Here is a 14,095-nt window from a genome sequence, read left to right on the forward strand (position 1 = left end):
TATAAAATATATAATTACTACAAATTTATGCTAGTACATTTTGTTGATGTAGTAATCGTAACTTGGGCTTGAAAAATAAACATCTGTGTTAGAAAAAAAAATTGAACTTAAGAGTTTGGCGAAATAAGAGGTAATTTTATTCGATAGTGATAAAATAACAATACGTCATTATATTCGAATGAAATTTTTTTCATCTCTCTTGAATTCTTGAACTAATTTTTTTTAAATATTTCTTAAAAAGTTTCAATATAAATGTTATCTATGATATCTAAATTCTATCTTAGATGCTGTATCTGGCAACATCTAATTACTCTTTTTTTTTCTGCTTTCGATATCAACTCATGCGCGAGTATATAAAGAGCTCGAGAGAGAGATATGAATTTTTCGAAAACAATGGATAAACAGTCCTTATTTTAAGCCAAAATGTGAGAAAAATTCACGAAAAAAAGAGACCTTAAAATTGCAAAAATTTCGGAAGAAAAAACTCAAGATTACTAATAAATACAGCCCGCCCTTTCAGCACGTCAAATTTGTACTTTTTAATTGCATTCCTACGGGCTGCAGAGTGGCCCGCAGAGTATTTTTATTACAAGTTTAATACTTCATGATTCTCGAATAAATAATCGAATGTTAATTTTTTTTTTATTCCATCGCTCATTATGTACATTTTTTTATACACCTCTGGAATTTGAAGTATATAAATCTTATAATTTATGCGTGATAAAATAAAATGATGCAACCGCCCATAATAGCGGCGGCAACGTCGCTGACGATTTCTAAGATAGAAGTTAAATTATAGATTAACTACGGTTTTTAAATATAAGAAGTTTTCGCACATAGATTGAGAAATAGCACGTATGAAATATACTCACCTAATCATTTTATTGAATTCTTTAGAAAGTCTGGCTTTTTGGTCATCTAGGGGTCTCAAGAAGGTGAACTCACTACTGGTGTCTATCTCTAGTAAAGTTGGATCACCATTGCCCAATCCACTTTTTAGAGCACACGCAAGAATGACGTGCCTTTCTTCAGACCATTCCAGTCTCAGTAGACCAGTGAAAGCACACCGAGAGTTCCGTGGTCTGTCACCGCTTACAACCCGCACTGTAAGTGGTAAGTTGGCGATGGCCAGTAATTGTGACAGTTTATAAACATGACTGATGCTGCGGGTTCTTCGACCCGCAACTGAAAAGAATTTTCCTGGAGTGGGGAATGGCAAGTATAGTAGATCTCCTTGTCGATCGACTACCTTGGCATAGCGAAGAGGCTTGGAGTGCTTCGACGAATAGGTGGTGTCTTCATAAGCACCTAGGAACTGCAATACTTCTCCTGCCCTTACCTGAAATATTAAAAACGACGATTATTTTATTTATTGTAAAGTTTGGATTAACTCGATCTAGGGCTATTTTTTGGCGAGCATTTCGAAGCTGTGTCCTTATTTTTTAAACACGCATTTCGATCTGTGTCCTTATTTTTAAACACGCATTTCGAGCTGTGTCCTTATTTTTAAACACGCATTTCGAGCTGTGTCCTTATTTTTAAGCACGCAATTCGAGCAGTGTTCAGAATAAAAAACTCACCAACGAAATTAAGACGCCAACTTGGACTTATCTCAAATAGAACTCCAATAGTTCTATTTGAGATATCACTTTTTGACGTTCAATTTGTGACGATTCTATCGTCATTTCACATCGTTTGATAGTTTTTTGTTTTTGTTTTCTTGGCAGTTATCCTTTTTCGACTGATTTCGAATTCTCACTTTTAAACGATTCTGATTGATTCCATCGTCATTTCATAGAGATAGTTTTTTCGGAAATTATCATTTTTTCTGCACTTTTCACATGGTTTTTCATATTCTGATATTTCTAATTGGGTAACAAGGTTGAATTTTCAATATAATGAGTTTGAATTCTTTGACAGGGCTCATACCGACCCCAATTTCCACTTAGATCGACCCCTGTTTTCATGTTTTTTTCATTTAATATTTCTTGGAACACACTCGCATCCCAGTCTCCCATTCGTCTGAAACCTTAACCCTAACGGGTTGATCCATTTAAATAGGATACGAACTTTCACAATCAATAACTTTCTACCAAATGCCAGATAAAATACTCCTTCGTATTAAAATTTTAATGTGTGTAGCACTTCTGTTCCAAAGCCGTACATGGCTGCATCTCCCTTTCGTCGCAAAATTGAATATATAAAGAACATTTTAGGCAAACTTTACACATAAATTAAATATTGTTAAAATTGAAACAAATTTTAAAAGCACTGAAAAAATATTAAGCAACACAATATAAAGTAACTTGGATGAGCAGCCTTATTCTCTGACCAGAAAAACTGTGGTTATAAGAGAATTTCAATATTTTATTTTCGTTAAACTAATTTAGCGTCAAATGACTACTAATACCGTCCATCGAATTCATTTGAATAAGCGAAATATTGAGAATGGAATAAACCGCAACCACTCAAGTTTTCGTATTACGTCACAGTATTTGGTCAGACCATAAAAAGAAAATAATATATATAAAATGAACTACTCGAAAATGACATGGTTACGGAAATTTTTATTACCGGAAGAGTAATCAAAAATAAAAAGTGAAAATAACTTTTAAATTGCCAGAAAATTACTTCGTTCACCACATTTCGTCCTTTAAATGTGTTAATGTAGCTTGAAAATTTCAAGGTCAGAAGGCAGTTGAAAACAACGTAGTTTGAAGGCTATCTAAACAGCTAGGTACAGTTTAAATTAGAAATTATATAAAATATTAAAAGAGTTACAGAAAAATACCTGTAGAGGATATTTTAATTATAGTATAGCAGTTGTATAGGTTGTTATTCAAAGTACTGTAATTTTGTAGATTATGTAGTGAAAGTGATCAAAATAGGCCGATGCTTTAATGTGATTGCTAAAAGAAATCCGGGATAGACATTTGTTGCTAAAAAGCTGCTACGCTTGCACGAGTCCTGATTTTTTTTTTCTTCTTTGAAACATGGTGGCAGAATTACTTCTGTTTTAATCATTTTTTGATCATTGAAGTTACCACAAGATAAGAATAAATGTAATCTAGAATTGAAAAAAGCTCTTGATATGATTTTTATCAATGAATTTACATTTCAATTTATGTCATCAATGAAGTTTCGTATTTCCGATACTGTGCCCCAAAACACATAACAACAGAAAGGATTTATTATTTACAAACCACCTCTTGAAAATCGTCCAGAAAAAACTTGATCCAAATGAGTGCTCCAGTTCTGAGTTATTAGAAAACATACATTCAGACAGACAAGCTTTTGCATATAGAGAGAGAGAGATGCATGTATTAGGCTTCTTTTTTTTAAAAAAAGGGCAAAAGACAAACTAAAAAAATTACAATTTGCTCTATTTAAGTACAAATAAAGGTGAGTTTCATTCCCAAAGCAAAATAAAATATACTTTTTTTTTAAATCTCAAAATAACTTAATTCAGAACAGAATGTTAAACTACCTATCAATATACGTAATTTTATTAATGAAACACTGATCAATTCATAATAATTTGAGGCCACTAAGTAGAAAATTTTTACAGTACAATTAAAACCAGTATAAATTATTCTTTCACAATAAATTTTTTATTAAAATTGATAATAAATACTTCTTTAAACACATAATTTTCAAGCAGTGTTTAATCGAAACGAAAATACAGTGAAACGGCTAGTACTAAAGCAGTTATAGCTTAAAGTCCTTAATTTACCAATAAGAATTTCTATGATCATTGCATAGTTGATTGGGATTAATTATTTTAAAAACCAAATGACAGAGACTAATCAATAATTGTGGAACTAAAAAGCTCCACTCTACCAGATACGTTACTGCATTTGCTGAAAATAAATAAAAATATTCATTCCCATAAAAATTTGATATTGTAAAATTATAAATTTGTTTCCTTTTCATAAAATGACTGAAGTGCTAAAAAATTTGAAACAATAAATCCTGCAGGAAAGGCTGTACGTCCGCATCATCTATATATACTTAGACACTTCTTAAGTTCGAACTATCGAATATTGAAACTTTTATTGGTATTATATGCAGCATAAAATTTTCAAACAATAATTTTTTATTATTTTTTATGGGATATACTAGGACAACAAAGACGTTTCTGAATGTTTATTGCAAAATTAGTGATTTAAACTTGGGTCAAGAACTATCAATAATAATGTTCCTTGCACTTTTCGTTTATTTACTTACAAGCACAAAAATGAAAGAAAAACTTTAAAAGAAGAAACTTATAAAAAAGTTCTTAATACGTCAATCAAAAGTAGAATTGAAACATGTTCATTACTTGAAATAATTTTGGATCCCATCGAAAATAGATACCGAGACCTGAGAATTTAAAGTGTTTCTCAATTCTTAACATCCTATGATTTAAACGTCAAACGAAGATTTTAATGATGGTGGGTGATGCTTAAAGATGACAGCTCACCTTTTCTTTTTAAGAGCTTCAACGCTTTTTTCTTATGAGCCCCTCACCTACAAAATGACTGGAATCTTCATTTCGTTATTATTTTTTTTCTTCCCTTCAACTTTTTCAGTTGGCAGCCCTGTCGCCTTCTGGAGTAAGTGGTTTACCTTGACATTGAAGTAGAACACAAGACTACTATTAATAACTGAAAGCCGAGGCGGAAGAGTTTACACCCAAAGACGGCAAATTTCTCTCCCTGGAGGGATTTTAAATTCTTTCGATTGAGTAAGAAATTGAAACTGTTTCCGGTACTTTCACCCAAACATGTTTCTTAAAACGATATTGAAAGAGTCAAGTTCAGAAGTTCATCGATTTAAAAAAGGGAAAAAAAAAATTATGTAACAAGTTCATTCCATTTCCACGAAAAACACCGAAAATTGAAATGAAAAAATAATTCCTTTAGTGCTGTATATGAATAAACCTTGAAAAAATGAAATAAGTAAAAATGATGTCATATAAACAGATAAAATCACATAAACAGATGACACATGAATCGTTTCGGGACTACATATAATAAAGCAACTTCTTCAGTGTCTAAATTTTATTTTGTGTATCAACATTGTAGGAGGTATTTCAATATACTATATCTGCTTACCTTTCTGTAATTCTTCTCCTATATTTCTATCGTTTAATTTCTTATTTATCATTATTAATGTCTATATGTATACACATATCTATATTGATCTTTTAACTACATATCTAACAATTAGAGCCCGGATTTTGATGACCTAAAAAATCTCAACTAATGCCCTTAAAAAGTGCAAAAAATGCCCTTAAAAAGGGCAAAAAATGCCCTTAAAAATCCAAAAATTGTACAAAAAATGCCTTAAATAAAGTAAAAATATTGAATTAAAAAATGTTTTGCTCTTTAAAATTATTATGAGTCATTTAAAAAATATAAAGCAATGCAATACTTGTTCTACGTTCATTAAAGTTTGAAAAATTTGTTTTATATCCTAAAATAACAAAAAAAGGAAAATATATTGACCCCAAAATATTTTTATTTTGTATTGAAGCTTTAATGGATATAACAACTTCCATCTCATAATATTACTAAATATCAGAATTACATTGGATTATTAAATGTTTTTTGATAATTTGAAATGTAAACGAGCGTCTCTTGTCTGAAAGTAAATTTTCATTCCTGCAGAAGCTTCTTTCAACGTCTACTGATGTTATAGGTGCGTACTTGAAAAAGACGGTCTCACTTACTGACAATTCTTCTTCAATTTGAAAAGATTTTGCTTCACCTGTTAATATTCTGTAGATTTTCTTCATTGTTTGGAAGCCAGTGTAATAATGAAAATTGATAAAAAAATAATGAAAATTGTAAAAAATTAACAAAAAACTTTAAAAAATGCATTAAAATGCAAAATACGCCCCAAAATTTAAAGAAAAATGCCCTATAAATCTAAAAAATGCTCTAAAAGACAAAAAAAGGTCCAAAAATGCAAAAAATGCAAATGTCATCAAAATCCGGGCCTTACTAATAATCTATCCTATTTGGTACTCGGTATAACGGATGGTTTTTCTTTAGTGTGGAAAAAAAGAAGGAACATTCTGTATTTCGACAGATTAAAGGAGCTTTATGTTTAGTAGAAACGATCGTTTATGTGGAAATATTTGCATTTATTTCACGTTGTTTCAGCTTTTTTCAAACATCTTAAACCTCAAACCAGGAACTACCTCATAAAATTCCATTATTCTTATTGCCGAATATTTTAATTAATATGCAATTTAATAAGAGTGAATAAATTTTATATAATTCGTAATCGATAAAATAAATCTGTTTTTTTTTCCTTCGATTGAACTAAATATATAGCACTTTTTATTAATATCTCAAATTTGGAGATAGAGATAAAAAAAATCGAAACATAGAAAAGGGATAAACAAGATGCTGTTTAACTTCCCTCTTAGGGGATTAAGAGATATTTACTTTTTATTATTCCCTGCAGACTTTACAACTTTTTTTTCAAAGGTTATGTAATATGCAATTAATAATTTCAAAGTTTATGTAATATGGTATGTAATACATAATTTTTTATAAATGTTTCCAATTGTAGCAAATTTTCTTACTCAAGAACTTATTCTTATATATTTTAAAAAAAGTTTTCCACTTGTATTTGTGGGGAAAAATAAAGTTTTAAAAGTAAAAAAATCGATATAATAAAGTGCAGGGAAATTTAAAAAAAATATTCCTTTGAGATCAAAAAATTCGCGAAACTGACATTCAAAAGGTTTTTTTTTTTTTTTCATTTGAAGTGCTATTAAAATCATAGAATTAGCATGAAATGATCCATTCAAAAAATATTAAAATAATTTATTAGAATAAATAATTTGTTAGGTATAAGAGAATTTATCTTACATTGAGACTCATGCTTAGAATTAGTTCCCTTTTCAAACTTCTAGACCCCAAAATTTTAATGGAAAAAAAAATATTTAAAAATTAAAGGAATTTATGAGATCTAAAATCTAACCTTTAATCCCCAGATCAACCTGTAAGTTATATTTTGAAATTCCCAAAAGATGCTGAAAAATTCAGATATTATTTAACTAACAATGAAACATTCTGAGGCATTTAGAGAAAATTTAATCACATAATCCACGGTCTTGAGAAATTGTAATCAAACTCGTCTCTGTTGGCAAGCAACAAAGAAGAGAGTTTAATACGAGATTTCTATCTGTGGTTATTAAGGAACAGATTACCTAGTATGAAAAGAAATTTCTTCTCTGCATAGCCCTATAATTCTAAATATTCATGCTCGCCAACTAAAATAAGTATTATCTAAAAGCTCGAATATGAGATTATGGATTTTTTTACACAGAAACAAGGAACACAAAAATAGCCATTTCTTTTAAACATAAATGTAATATTACTTTTTCCTTTGGATTTAAATGGTTCTTTTTAAATCTGACAGGCATCGCACTAAATGATACAACGATACGGCGAAGAGTTTAGTTAAACTTAACGTTTTCAGACAAGGTGGCAGGCTTTGGTAGGTTGATAATTTTGGTAGTTTTGTCTAAATTATGTCTTGAGTTAAAAGTAGGGGTAAATGGGCATTTTAAACTATATCTCTTCAACTTTTAAAGCAAGAAAAATTGAACTTATTTGGAGAATAACAGAAATAAGTTTGCGAACCATTTTGTGTAAAAATAAAACTATTTGGAACAGTCATCACATGGCTCCAGAATTAAATCTTGGATTAAAGCTCAAATCCAAGCCACCCAAGCTAGAATTAAACCATTTTAAAAGTTGCACTTTTTCACTAAGAGTGAATGAGTGAAATATAATGTAAAGTAAAGCACACACACCTTCGCTTTTACATATTTGAGATTTCCCTTTGGATCTGTGCTCTCCTTATAACCTTGGGTTTGATCTCTCGACAGGAAATACGGGACTTGAGCTGTAGCTATTTCACACACACTGTTGAAGTAACCGGCTGTATGTCCCTCCTCTGTAATTACAGCCAACCAACCTACAAAAATGAAGAAAACATTTATACATTCATCTAATTTATCATTATAGATATTAAAAGAGCATGGAGAGACAGCAGGCAATGAATCTTTTTTTAAACAATTAGAATTCATTACAATTTGATTCTGGTCGTTTTATGTATAGGAAACAGTATATGAAATCGACTGATTCCTTGACTCGAATCATCTGAACCGAATCAGTTTCAAACTATTGAATCCCTTCAACGATCCCAACTAGCGATTCGGTAAAGTACAAACTTCTACTACACTTCAAGAAAAAGGTTCGGTGTTGAGCTGCTAGTGTTACCTTACTTAAACTACAATATCAGGCGAATTTGCTTCAGCCTAAATAGTAAAACGTTTTAGGCTGATAATAGCATAACATTAGGTCAGCTAAGTTGTAATAACGTAAAATCAAGATTAAATAGTATAATTTGCGCGAAAACATTATTCAATTTAGCACTGCATTAAGATTGCGGCAATTATATAATGGTTTAATGCACTCCAAATTGTGTAACTGCATATATAGTATAGCCCAGGGGTGGCGAACCTTTATGCACCAACGTGCCATTTTTTCAAAAAATTGTTTAATGAGGTCATAGACGTGCCGTCAAATAATTTTGACTTCGTGATTATTGGGAAAATAATAATACTAAATTCTATCAACTCAAAACTCTTTATTTACTATGAAGAAAAGAAACATTTTGCAATGTCTCAGTTATGCGTGTAATTCAACCTAAAGTAACATTAGTGTGACTTCTGTTGTTGCAGATTAGAAGACAAATGACCTATATTAGGTTGTAAGATGCTAGTTTAAGCAGAACTGTTAATGTTTTTTTACTAGTTATTTATTGTTAGCTTGTTTTTTACAGTTATTGTTTTTTGGCATTAAATTGTTAATTTGTTTTGTTAATTGTTTATTTTTTTGTTTGTTTTTGTGAATTTTTATTTAATTGTTAATATGCTTCATAGTGAACTTTGTGATCGGTGGCGTGTCCAGAACATTGTGTCGCGTGCCATAAATGGCACGTGCGCCATTGGTTCGCCATTCCTGGTATAGCCTATACTTATTAAAAATTATAAAACGTCTAACAGGAACTGTTTTTGAACAGTTGCTGAAATTGGTCAGAAAATAATGCGTAAATAAAATTTGGACTATGGCAACCTATCACAATACAATGGTTTATCGTTCCCCATTCATCCACCGTAACTCATAGACTAAAAGTAAAAAAAAAAAAAAACGTTCGGGAATATTTTATTTTTAGTAAATATGAAATTTTGAAAAGCTTCCTTTCTAGAAATAAACGAATATTCCATTCCTCAACTTCTAAAAATTTCTTTCTCTGTTTTTAGAAATTTTAAGGCGCTATATTTTGCAGGCAAAAATATTTGAGTCCACTGAATTAATCAACTCTGCAACTCTTTTAAGATGCAAATTTCCATTTTTAAGTTGTAATTCATGAGTTGTAATTCACATATGAAATTAAAACAAAAGTAGTGTAGTTGTAAAAGATTATCCATTGTGTAATGAGTTAGCAGAACATCATTTAAGACACTTTTTCTTCTTTTTTTTACTCGCAGTTGATTGGCAAAAATGGACTCAATGGTGGCAACCAATTGAAACATCAACGTAAGGGACAAAAATTTTAAAATTGAGATTTTTATGTATTTGGCATCTTTGCATGGCAAGCTACATATATGGCAAAAAATATATTTTACTTTATTAATTTTTTTGACATTTTACTTTATCGCTCATAGCATTAGAAATAGGAGGAAAATAGTTATCAAGCCACTTTTCTCGGAATCAATAGTGTAGCACTTACGTTTTTTTTTTTTTGAATTGCACGGCAGTATGCAGTGTATCCAAACACAAAACTTAAATAGCAGCTTTTCAAATATTTTTCAGCAGCAAGCAATTTGTACAACCTTATAAATGAATGCAAATAACGAATTTTTCTACAGAAATAAGCATTATACGAATCTAACTTAATTTAACCTGCAATATTCGGGTTCTTATTGCAACCAAACCTTAAAATGGTAAGTGACATTTTAAAAGTAAAATGTAGATGAAGCTACAATGGCAACCAGAGAAATTTTTTACGATGTTAAAGCTTTAATTTGATAAGTTATTTCATAAAATGATTACTAAGAAAATAATTTATATGCACAAATGATAACAGAATCATAAGATAAATGCTTGGATGTTTGAGGCATAGGCGAGAGCAAACAATTCTTTTTTGCAACAAACATTTAAAATAAATAATTCCGACTATTGAAGAAAAAATTAGATACAGCGGCAGGCTTAGTATTCGAAAAAAAATGCTCAACCAAACACTTTTAAGGACCATAACATTATTTCATTTCTTAATTATTCTGATGAAAAACTATGACAAAAATATTTAACAGCACCAAACTTCATTTTAAAATGGGCACGATCTTCAAACAAACGTTCAGGAAATGATAATCAAAGAAAAAGTAATCATAGTACAACAATGCGTCTCTACCCATTAATCAAAAGTAATATGGGTGTTGATCTTCAGTCTCACTTAAGATGATAAACGACTTTAATTAAAGACACACAACAACAAATACTCATTTTAAAAAAGACGCCGGGTGGCATTCTGATTGTAAGGAGTTATTTTAAAAACAGAAAACTGCAGCACGTCTCTTTCGTCTCTTTGTGATTCAACGAGTGTCATTCAGAGATGAGTCTCTCCTCAATTGAAAGAACTGGATTTAAAAAGTAACATTGCTTCATTTTAAACGTAAGTCACCAATTAATCTCTTTCTTTACGATAACCGGAGGTCGACTAAGTGAATGAGTAGATGGTATTTTGGTCATTTGAATGATTAAAATAAGTAAACTGTAGGTTTCTCGTGAAAAATTATTAAAAGTTACCATTTACAAACAGCTAATACTGATTAAAATTCAGATTTGTGGTGCAAAACACTAAAGCATTGCTAAGTTTAAAAGACTTTTAAAAAACCTTTAAAAGGTACAACTTTAACTTTTCTGCACATTTTACTTTTTTTTTCTACCAAACTTCACTAGATATTGTACCCAAATTTCATTTATGGGATTGTTATATTACCTTTCTTCAGTTTTAGCAGTGTATTTTTTATTAGAAAAAAAATCCTAGAAGCATATTTCAAAGTAAAAAAAAATTAAACTCCGGGATTAAAATAATTTAGCTCATTATTTCATGAATTCTATTTCCATTAAGTGATTTTTTTTAAATTTAAAGAGGATCCACATCGAAGTTTTCGAGAAAAAGAAACATTTACTACCTATACACATGCTAATACAGCAGGATAATTCTAGTCTCTGAGAAACTTTTAACTCGTTATAACGGTAGAAATGTGTATCGTAGGCTAATAAAAAATATTACTAAGGTATGTTGGGACATTATACAAAGTCTAACATCTGTCAGGTTGATTAGAAAATACCATTTCAATACTGGAGACTTCGAATTAGCCAGGCGCATTGCGATGTGACGTCAGCAGCTTGTAAAGAGCCGGGTTTTATAACTAGCCTACGATATATTTCTGGACATTTTTCTTACTAAGACCTTCAATAAATATCACTTATTAAAAGCCTGAATAATCAATGAAATGCACACTGATGATTTTCACAACGTATTTTTAATGAATTCCGCGCAAACTAATTTACATAATGTCACCATGAAACCTTGTGAACTGCCTTTTTTTACAACACAAATCGAGACAATCATAAATTGCTCTTATATTTATTGTAAATATCGTAAAAATCTGCAGTATTTAAGAAACGATTTATCACAGTACTTAGACTTTTAGTTCTAATAATCAAATTAGCCATTAACTTTCTTTATAAGTATTTTTATTGAAGATTGAAAAATTTGCTAAGTTTAATCAGATACCAGTATACCAATAGATATACAAATTCACGAAAGAAGCAAAAATTGTATAATGTCTGTTACTTAAATTTTACATCAGTATGCAGATCAGATTCGAAAATGAAAATTAGGTAAAAGCAAACTCAATCACATCCCAAATCTTTCAACCAAGCATTGAACATACCATTTCAAAATGCATCTGTCAGGCCACACACACACACAATACCCAAACAAAGTATTCAACTGCCGGATGAAATTAATCTCTTACAAATCAATTTCACCCTAAAACAAATAACTTAATTCTTAAAGGCACACAATCCTTTCAACACCACACCCTTAAAAATGAATTCAAAACCCTACAATACTCTTGTTTAATACTACTTCGAAATAGGGTTGAAGCAGTGGAGAACACAAACCCAAGAAAGTCAATGGCCAAGTAAACTCGACCCAAGTTTATGGCAAGAGAATGTAGAAAAACTCTCATCAGAGATAAGAAATCCATAAATCGTCTGCCCGATGCTGCAATTGTTCATTAGAGCAATTACGTGCTAGATACCCTATTGCTGTGATTAACCTCTTGTATAATATAAAACCTCGAGGCAATGGTCACAGTAGCTGGGAAAAGTTACAGGTGTGATTAACGATAGGGTTTCGATCAATTATTACGGTTAGAAGAAGAGAAAGAATATCAACGGAACATTAAGATTGTTTATACGCTGCATTTAAACGTAGTACTTTACATGAATTTAAATTGCGTTAAGTGCCTGATACAATTGATGCTCTTACAATAATATTTAAGTTTAATAGTTAACCCTGTTTAACTGAGCAATTAAGATTGCTCTGCTTGGTAAAACAACGAACAAATTATTAAATATAAAGATGGGGAAGATAATTTTTTTTAAATCATTAGAAAATAAAACGCAATATTAACTTACTTAAAAATTTTTTTTTATAGATATTTCGATTCAAAATAAGTAACACGTGACAAAATAAGTATTAGACCATGAAAACTTCTATAGGCGTTCAAAATCTTGATGACAACAAGCTCGAGCATGGTACATAAACACTATTGTACCGTATTAACAACGAAAATACTACTCTATTTTGAAAATATTTAATGAGACAAATGAAATTTTTTCTTTGTTTTATCACTTACTAGCCGAATACCGAGTAAAAAAATAATAAATTAGCATTGAACAATAGTACATAATCACATACAAAAATGAAATGCATGTACCAACACAATTAGATCCAACTTTTATTTATTTACTACTTTTTTTATCCTTTCCAGTTATTAAACTAGGGAAAAACACTTATTAAATAGTTCATCCCATCAAAATAAAGATTAACTGCCTTCAGTATCATCTAGCATAATGCTTTTGCTCGAGGTAACTCATGATTTTTAAAATTTACCACAATCAAGCTACTTTCTCGTGTATCTTTGATAATCGGTAAAAACCAGTTTCTTCAGTATCTATCCTAAAAATGTACAGTGTTAATGCAGCTGTAATAGACACCCAATATATTCATAAAATACTTCGTACCCACATAAGATATTGGGGACCTGTTAAAACTACACCAATTACCATGAAGTTATAAGTAGTACCTAACACCAAAATTAATCATTATTGATGTCAAGAATGGTAAGACGACAATTTTGCGTTTCCCCATAGCGAATAAGTAAGGTTTCTCCGTTAATTTTGATTTTTATGGCATAGCTAATAATTTTTTTTATTTCAATTAGTAGAGATTATCAATATTAATGAAGCATCATTGAGGTCAGTAATAGATTGACGATTTTTTATGCTCTCTTAAACGAAAATGTACGATTTCTAAATTAATTTTACCTTTTTGTACCTAGCTTATTATTTTTACTTCAATTTGTAGCTATTACCAAACTTAGTTATCATTAACGTTAATAATAATGTTGGCGCTTTTCTACGTTTATTATCCACGAATTAGTTTCATTTCTCCATTAATTTTGCCTTACAGTATAAATTTTTTTTCCTTTTTTCAATAACCTTTTATTTTAAAATTATTTTGTTTTACAGTTACACATTTTAAAAGCATAAAGAATCAAACCCAAAGCGTCTCGTAGTCAGATAGTTATTCTATCACAAGGCCCAATTTAACTAATAAAGAGTGCTTATTTTCAAATGCGTTTCTCAGTGAGTTGGCTGACTAGTGAGCGATATTATTTTAAGTGGTGATCATTGCACACGCACACAACCGTAAGATATACTAA

The 14,095-nt window shown here is 30.4% G+C and overlaps 1 protein-coding gene across 1 annotated transcript in view; it reads right to left on the reverse strand.

Moving 5' to 3' along the window:
- LOC107452003 (uncharacterized) overlaps positions 1–14,095 on the reverse strand; it is a 113,792-nt gene that overhangs the window by 6,263 nt on the left and 93,434 nt on the right. Inside the window, exons 2-3 of the mRNA XM_016068270.4 lie at positions 7,817–7,980; positions 873–1,339 (exon numbers count right to left, since the gene is read on the reverse strand). Of these exons, the coding sequence (XP_015923756.1) occupies positions 873–1,339; positions 7,817–7,980 (631 nt within the window). The remainder of the gene's footprint in view (positions 1–872; positions 1,340–7,816; positions 7,981–14,095) is intronic.

The sequence above is a fragment of the Parasteatoda tepidariorum genome, chromosome 4 (assembly GCF_043381705.1).
Source record: "Parasteatoda tepidariorum isolate YZ-2023 chromosome 4, CAS_Ptep_4.0, whole genome shotgun sequence".
In the NCBI taxonomy this organism is placed as follows: domain Eukaryota; kingdom Metazoa; phylum Arthropoda; class Arachnida; order Araneae; family Theridiidae; genus Parasteatoda; species Parasteatoda tepidariorum.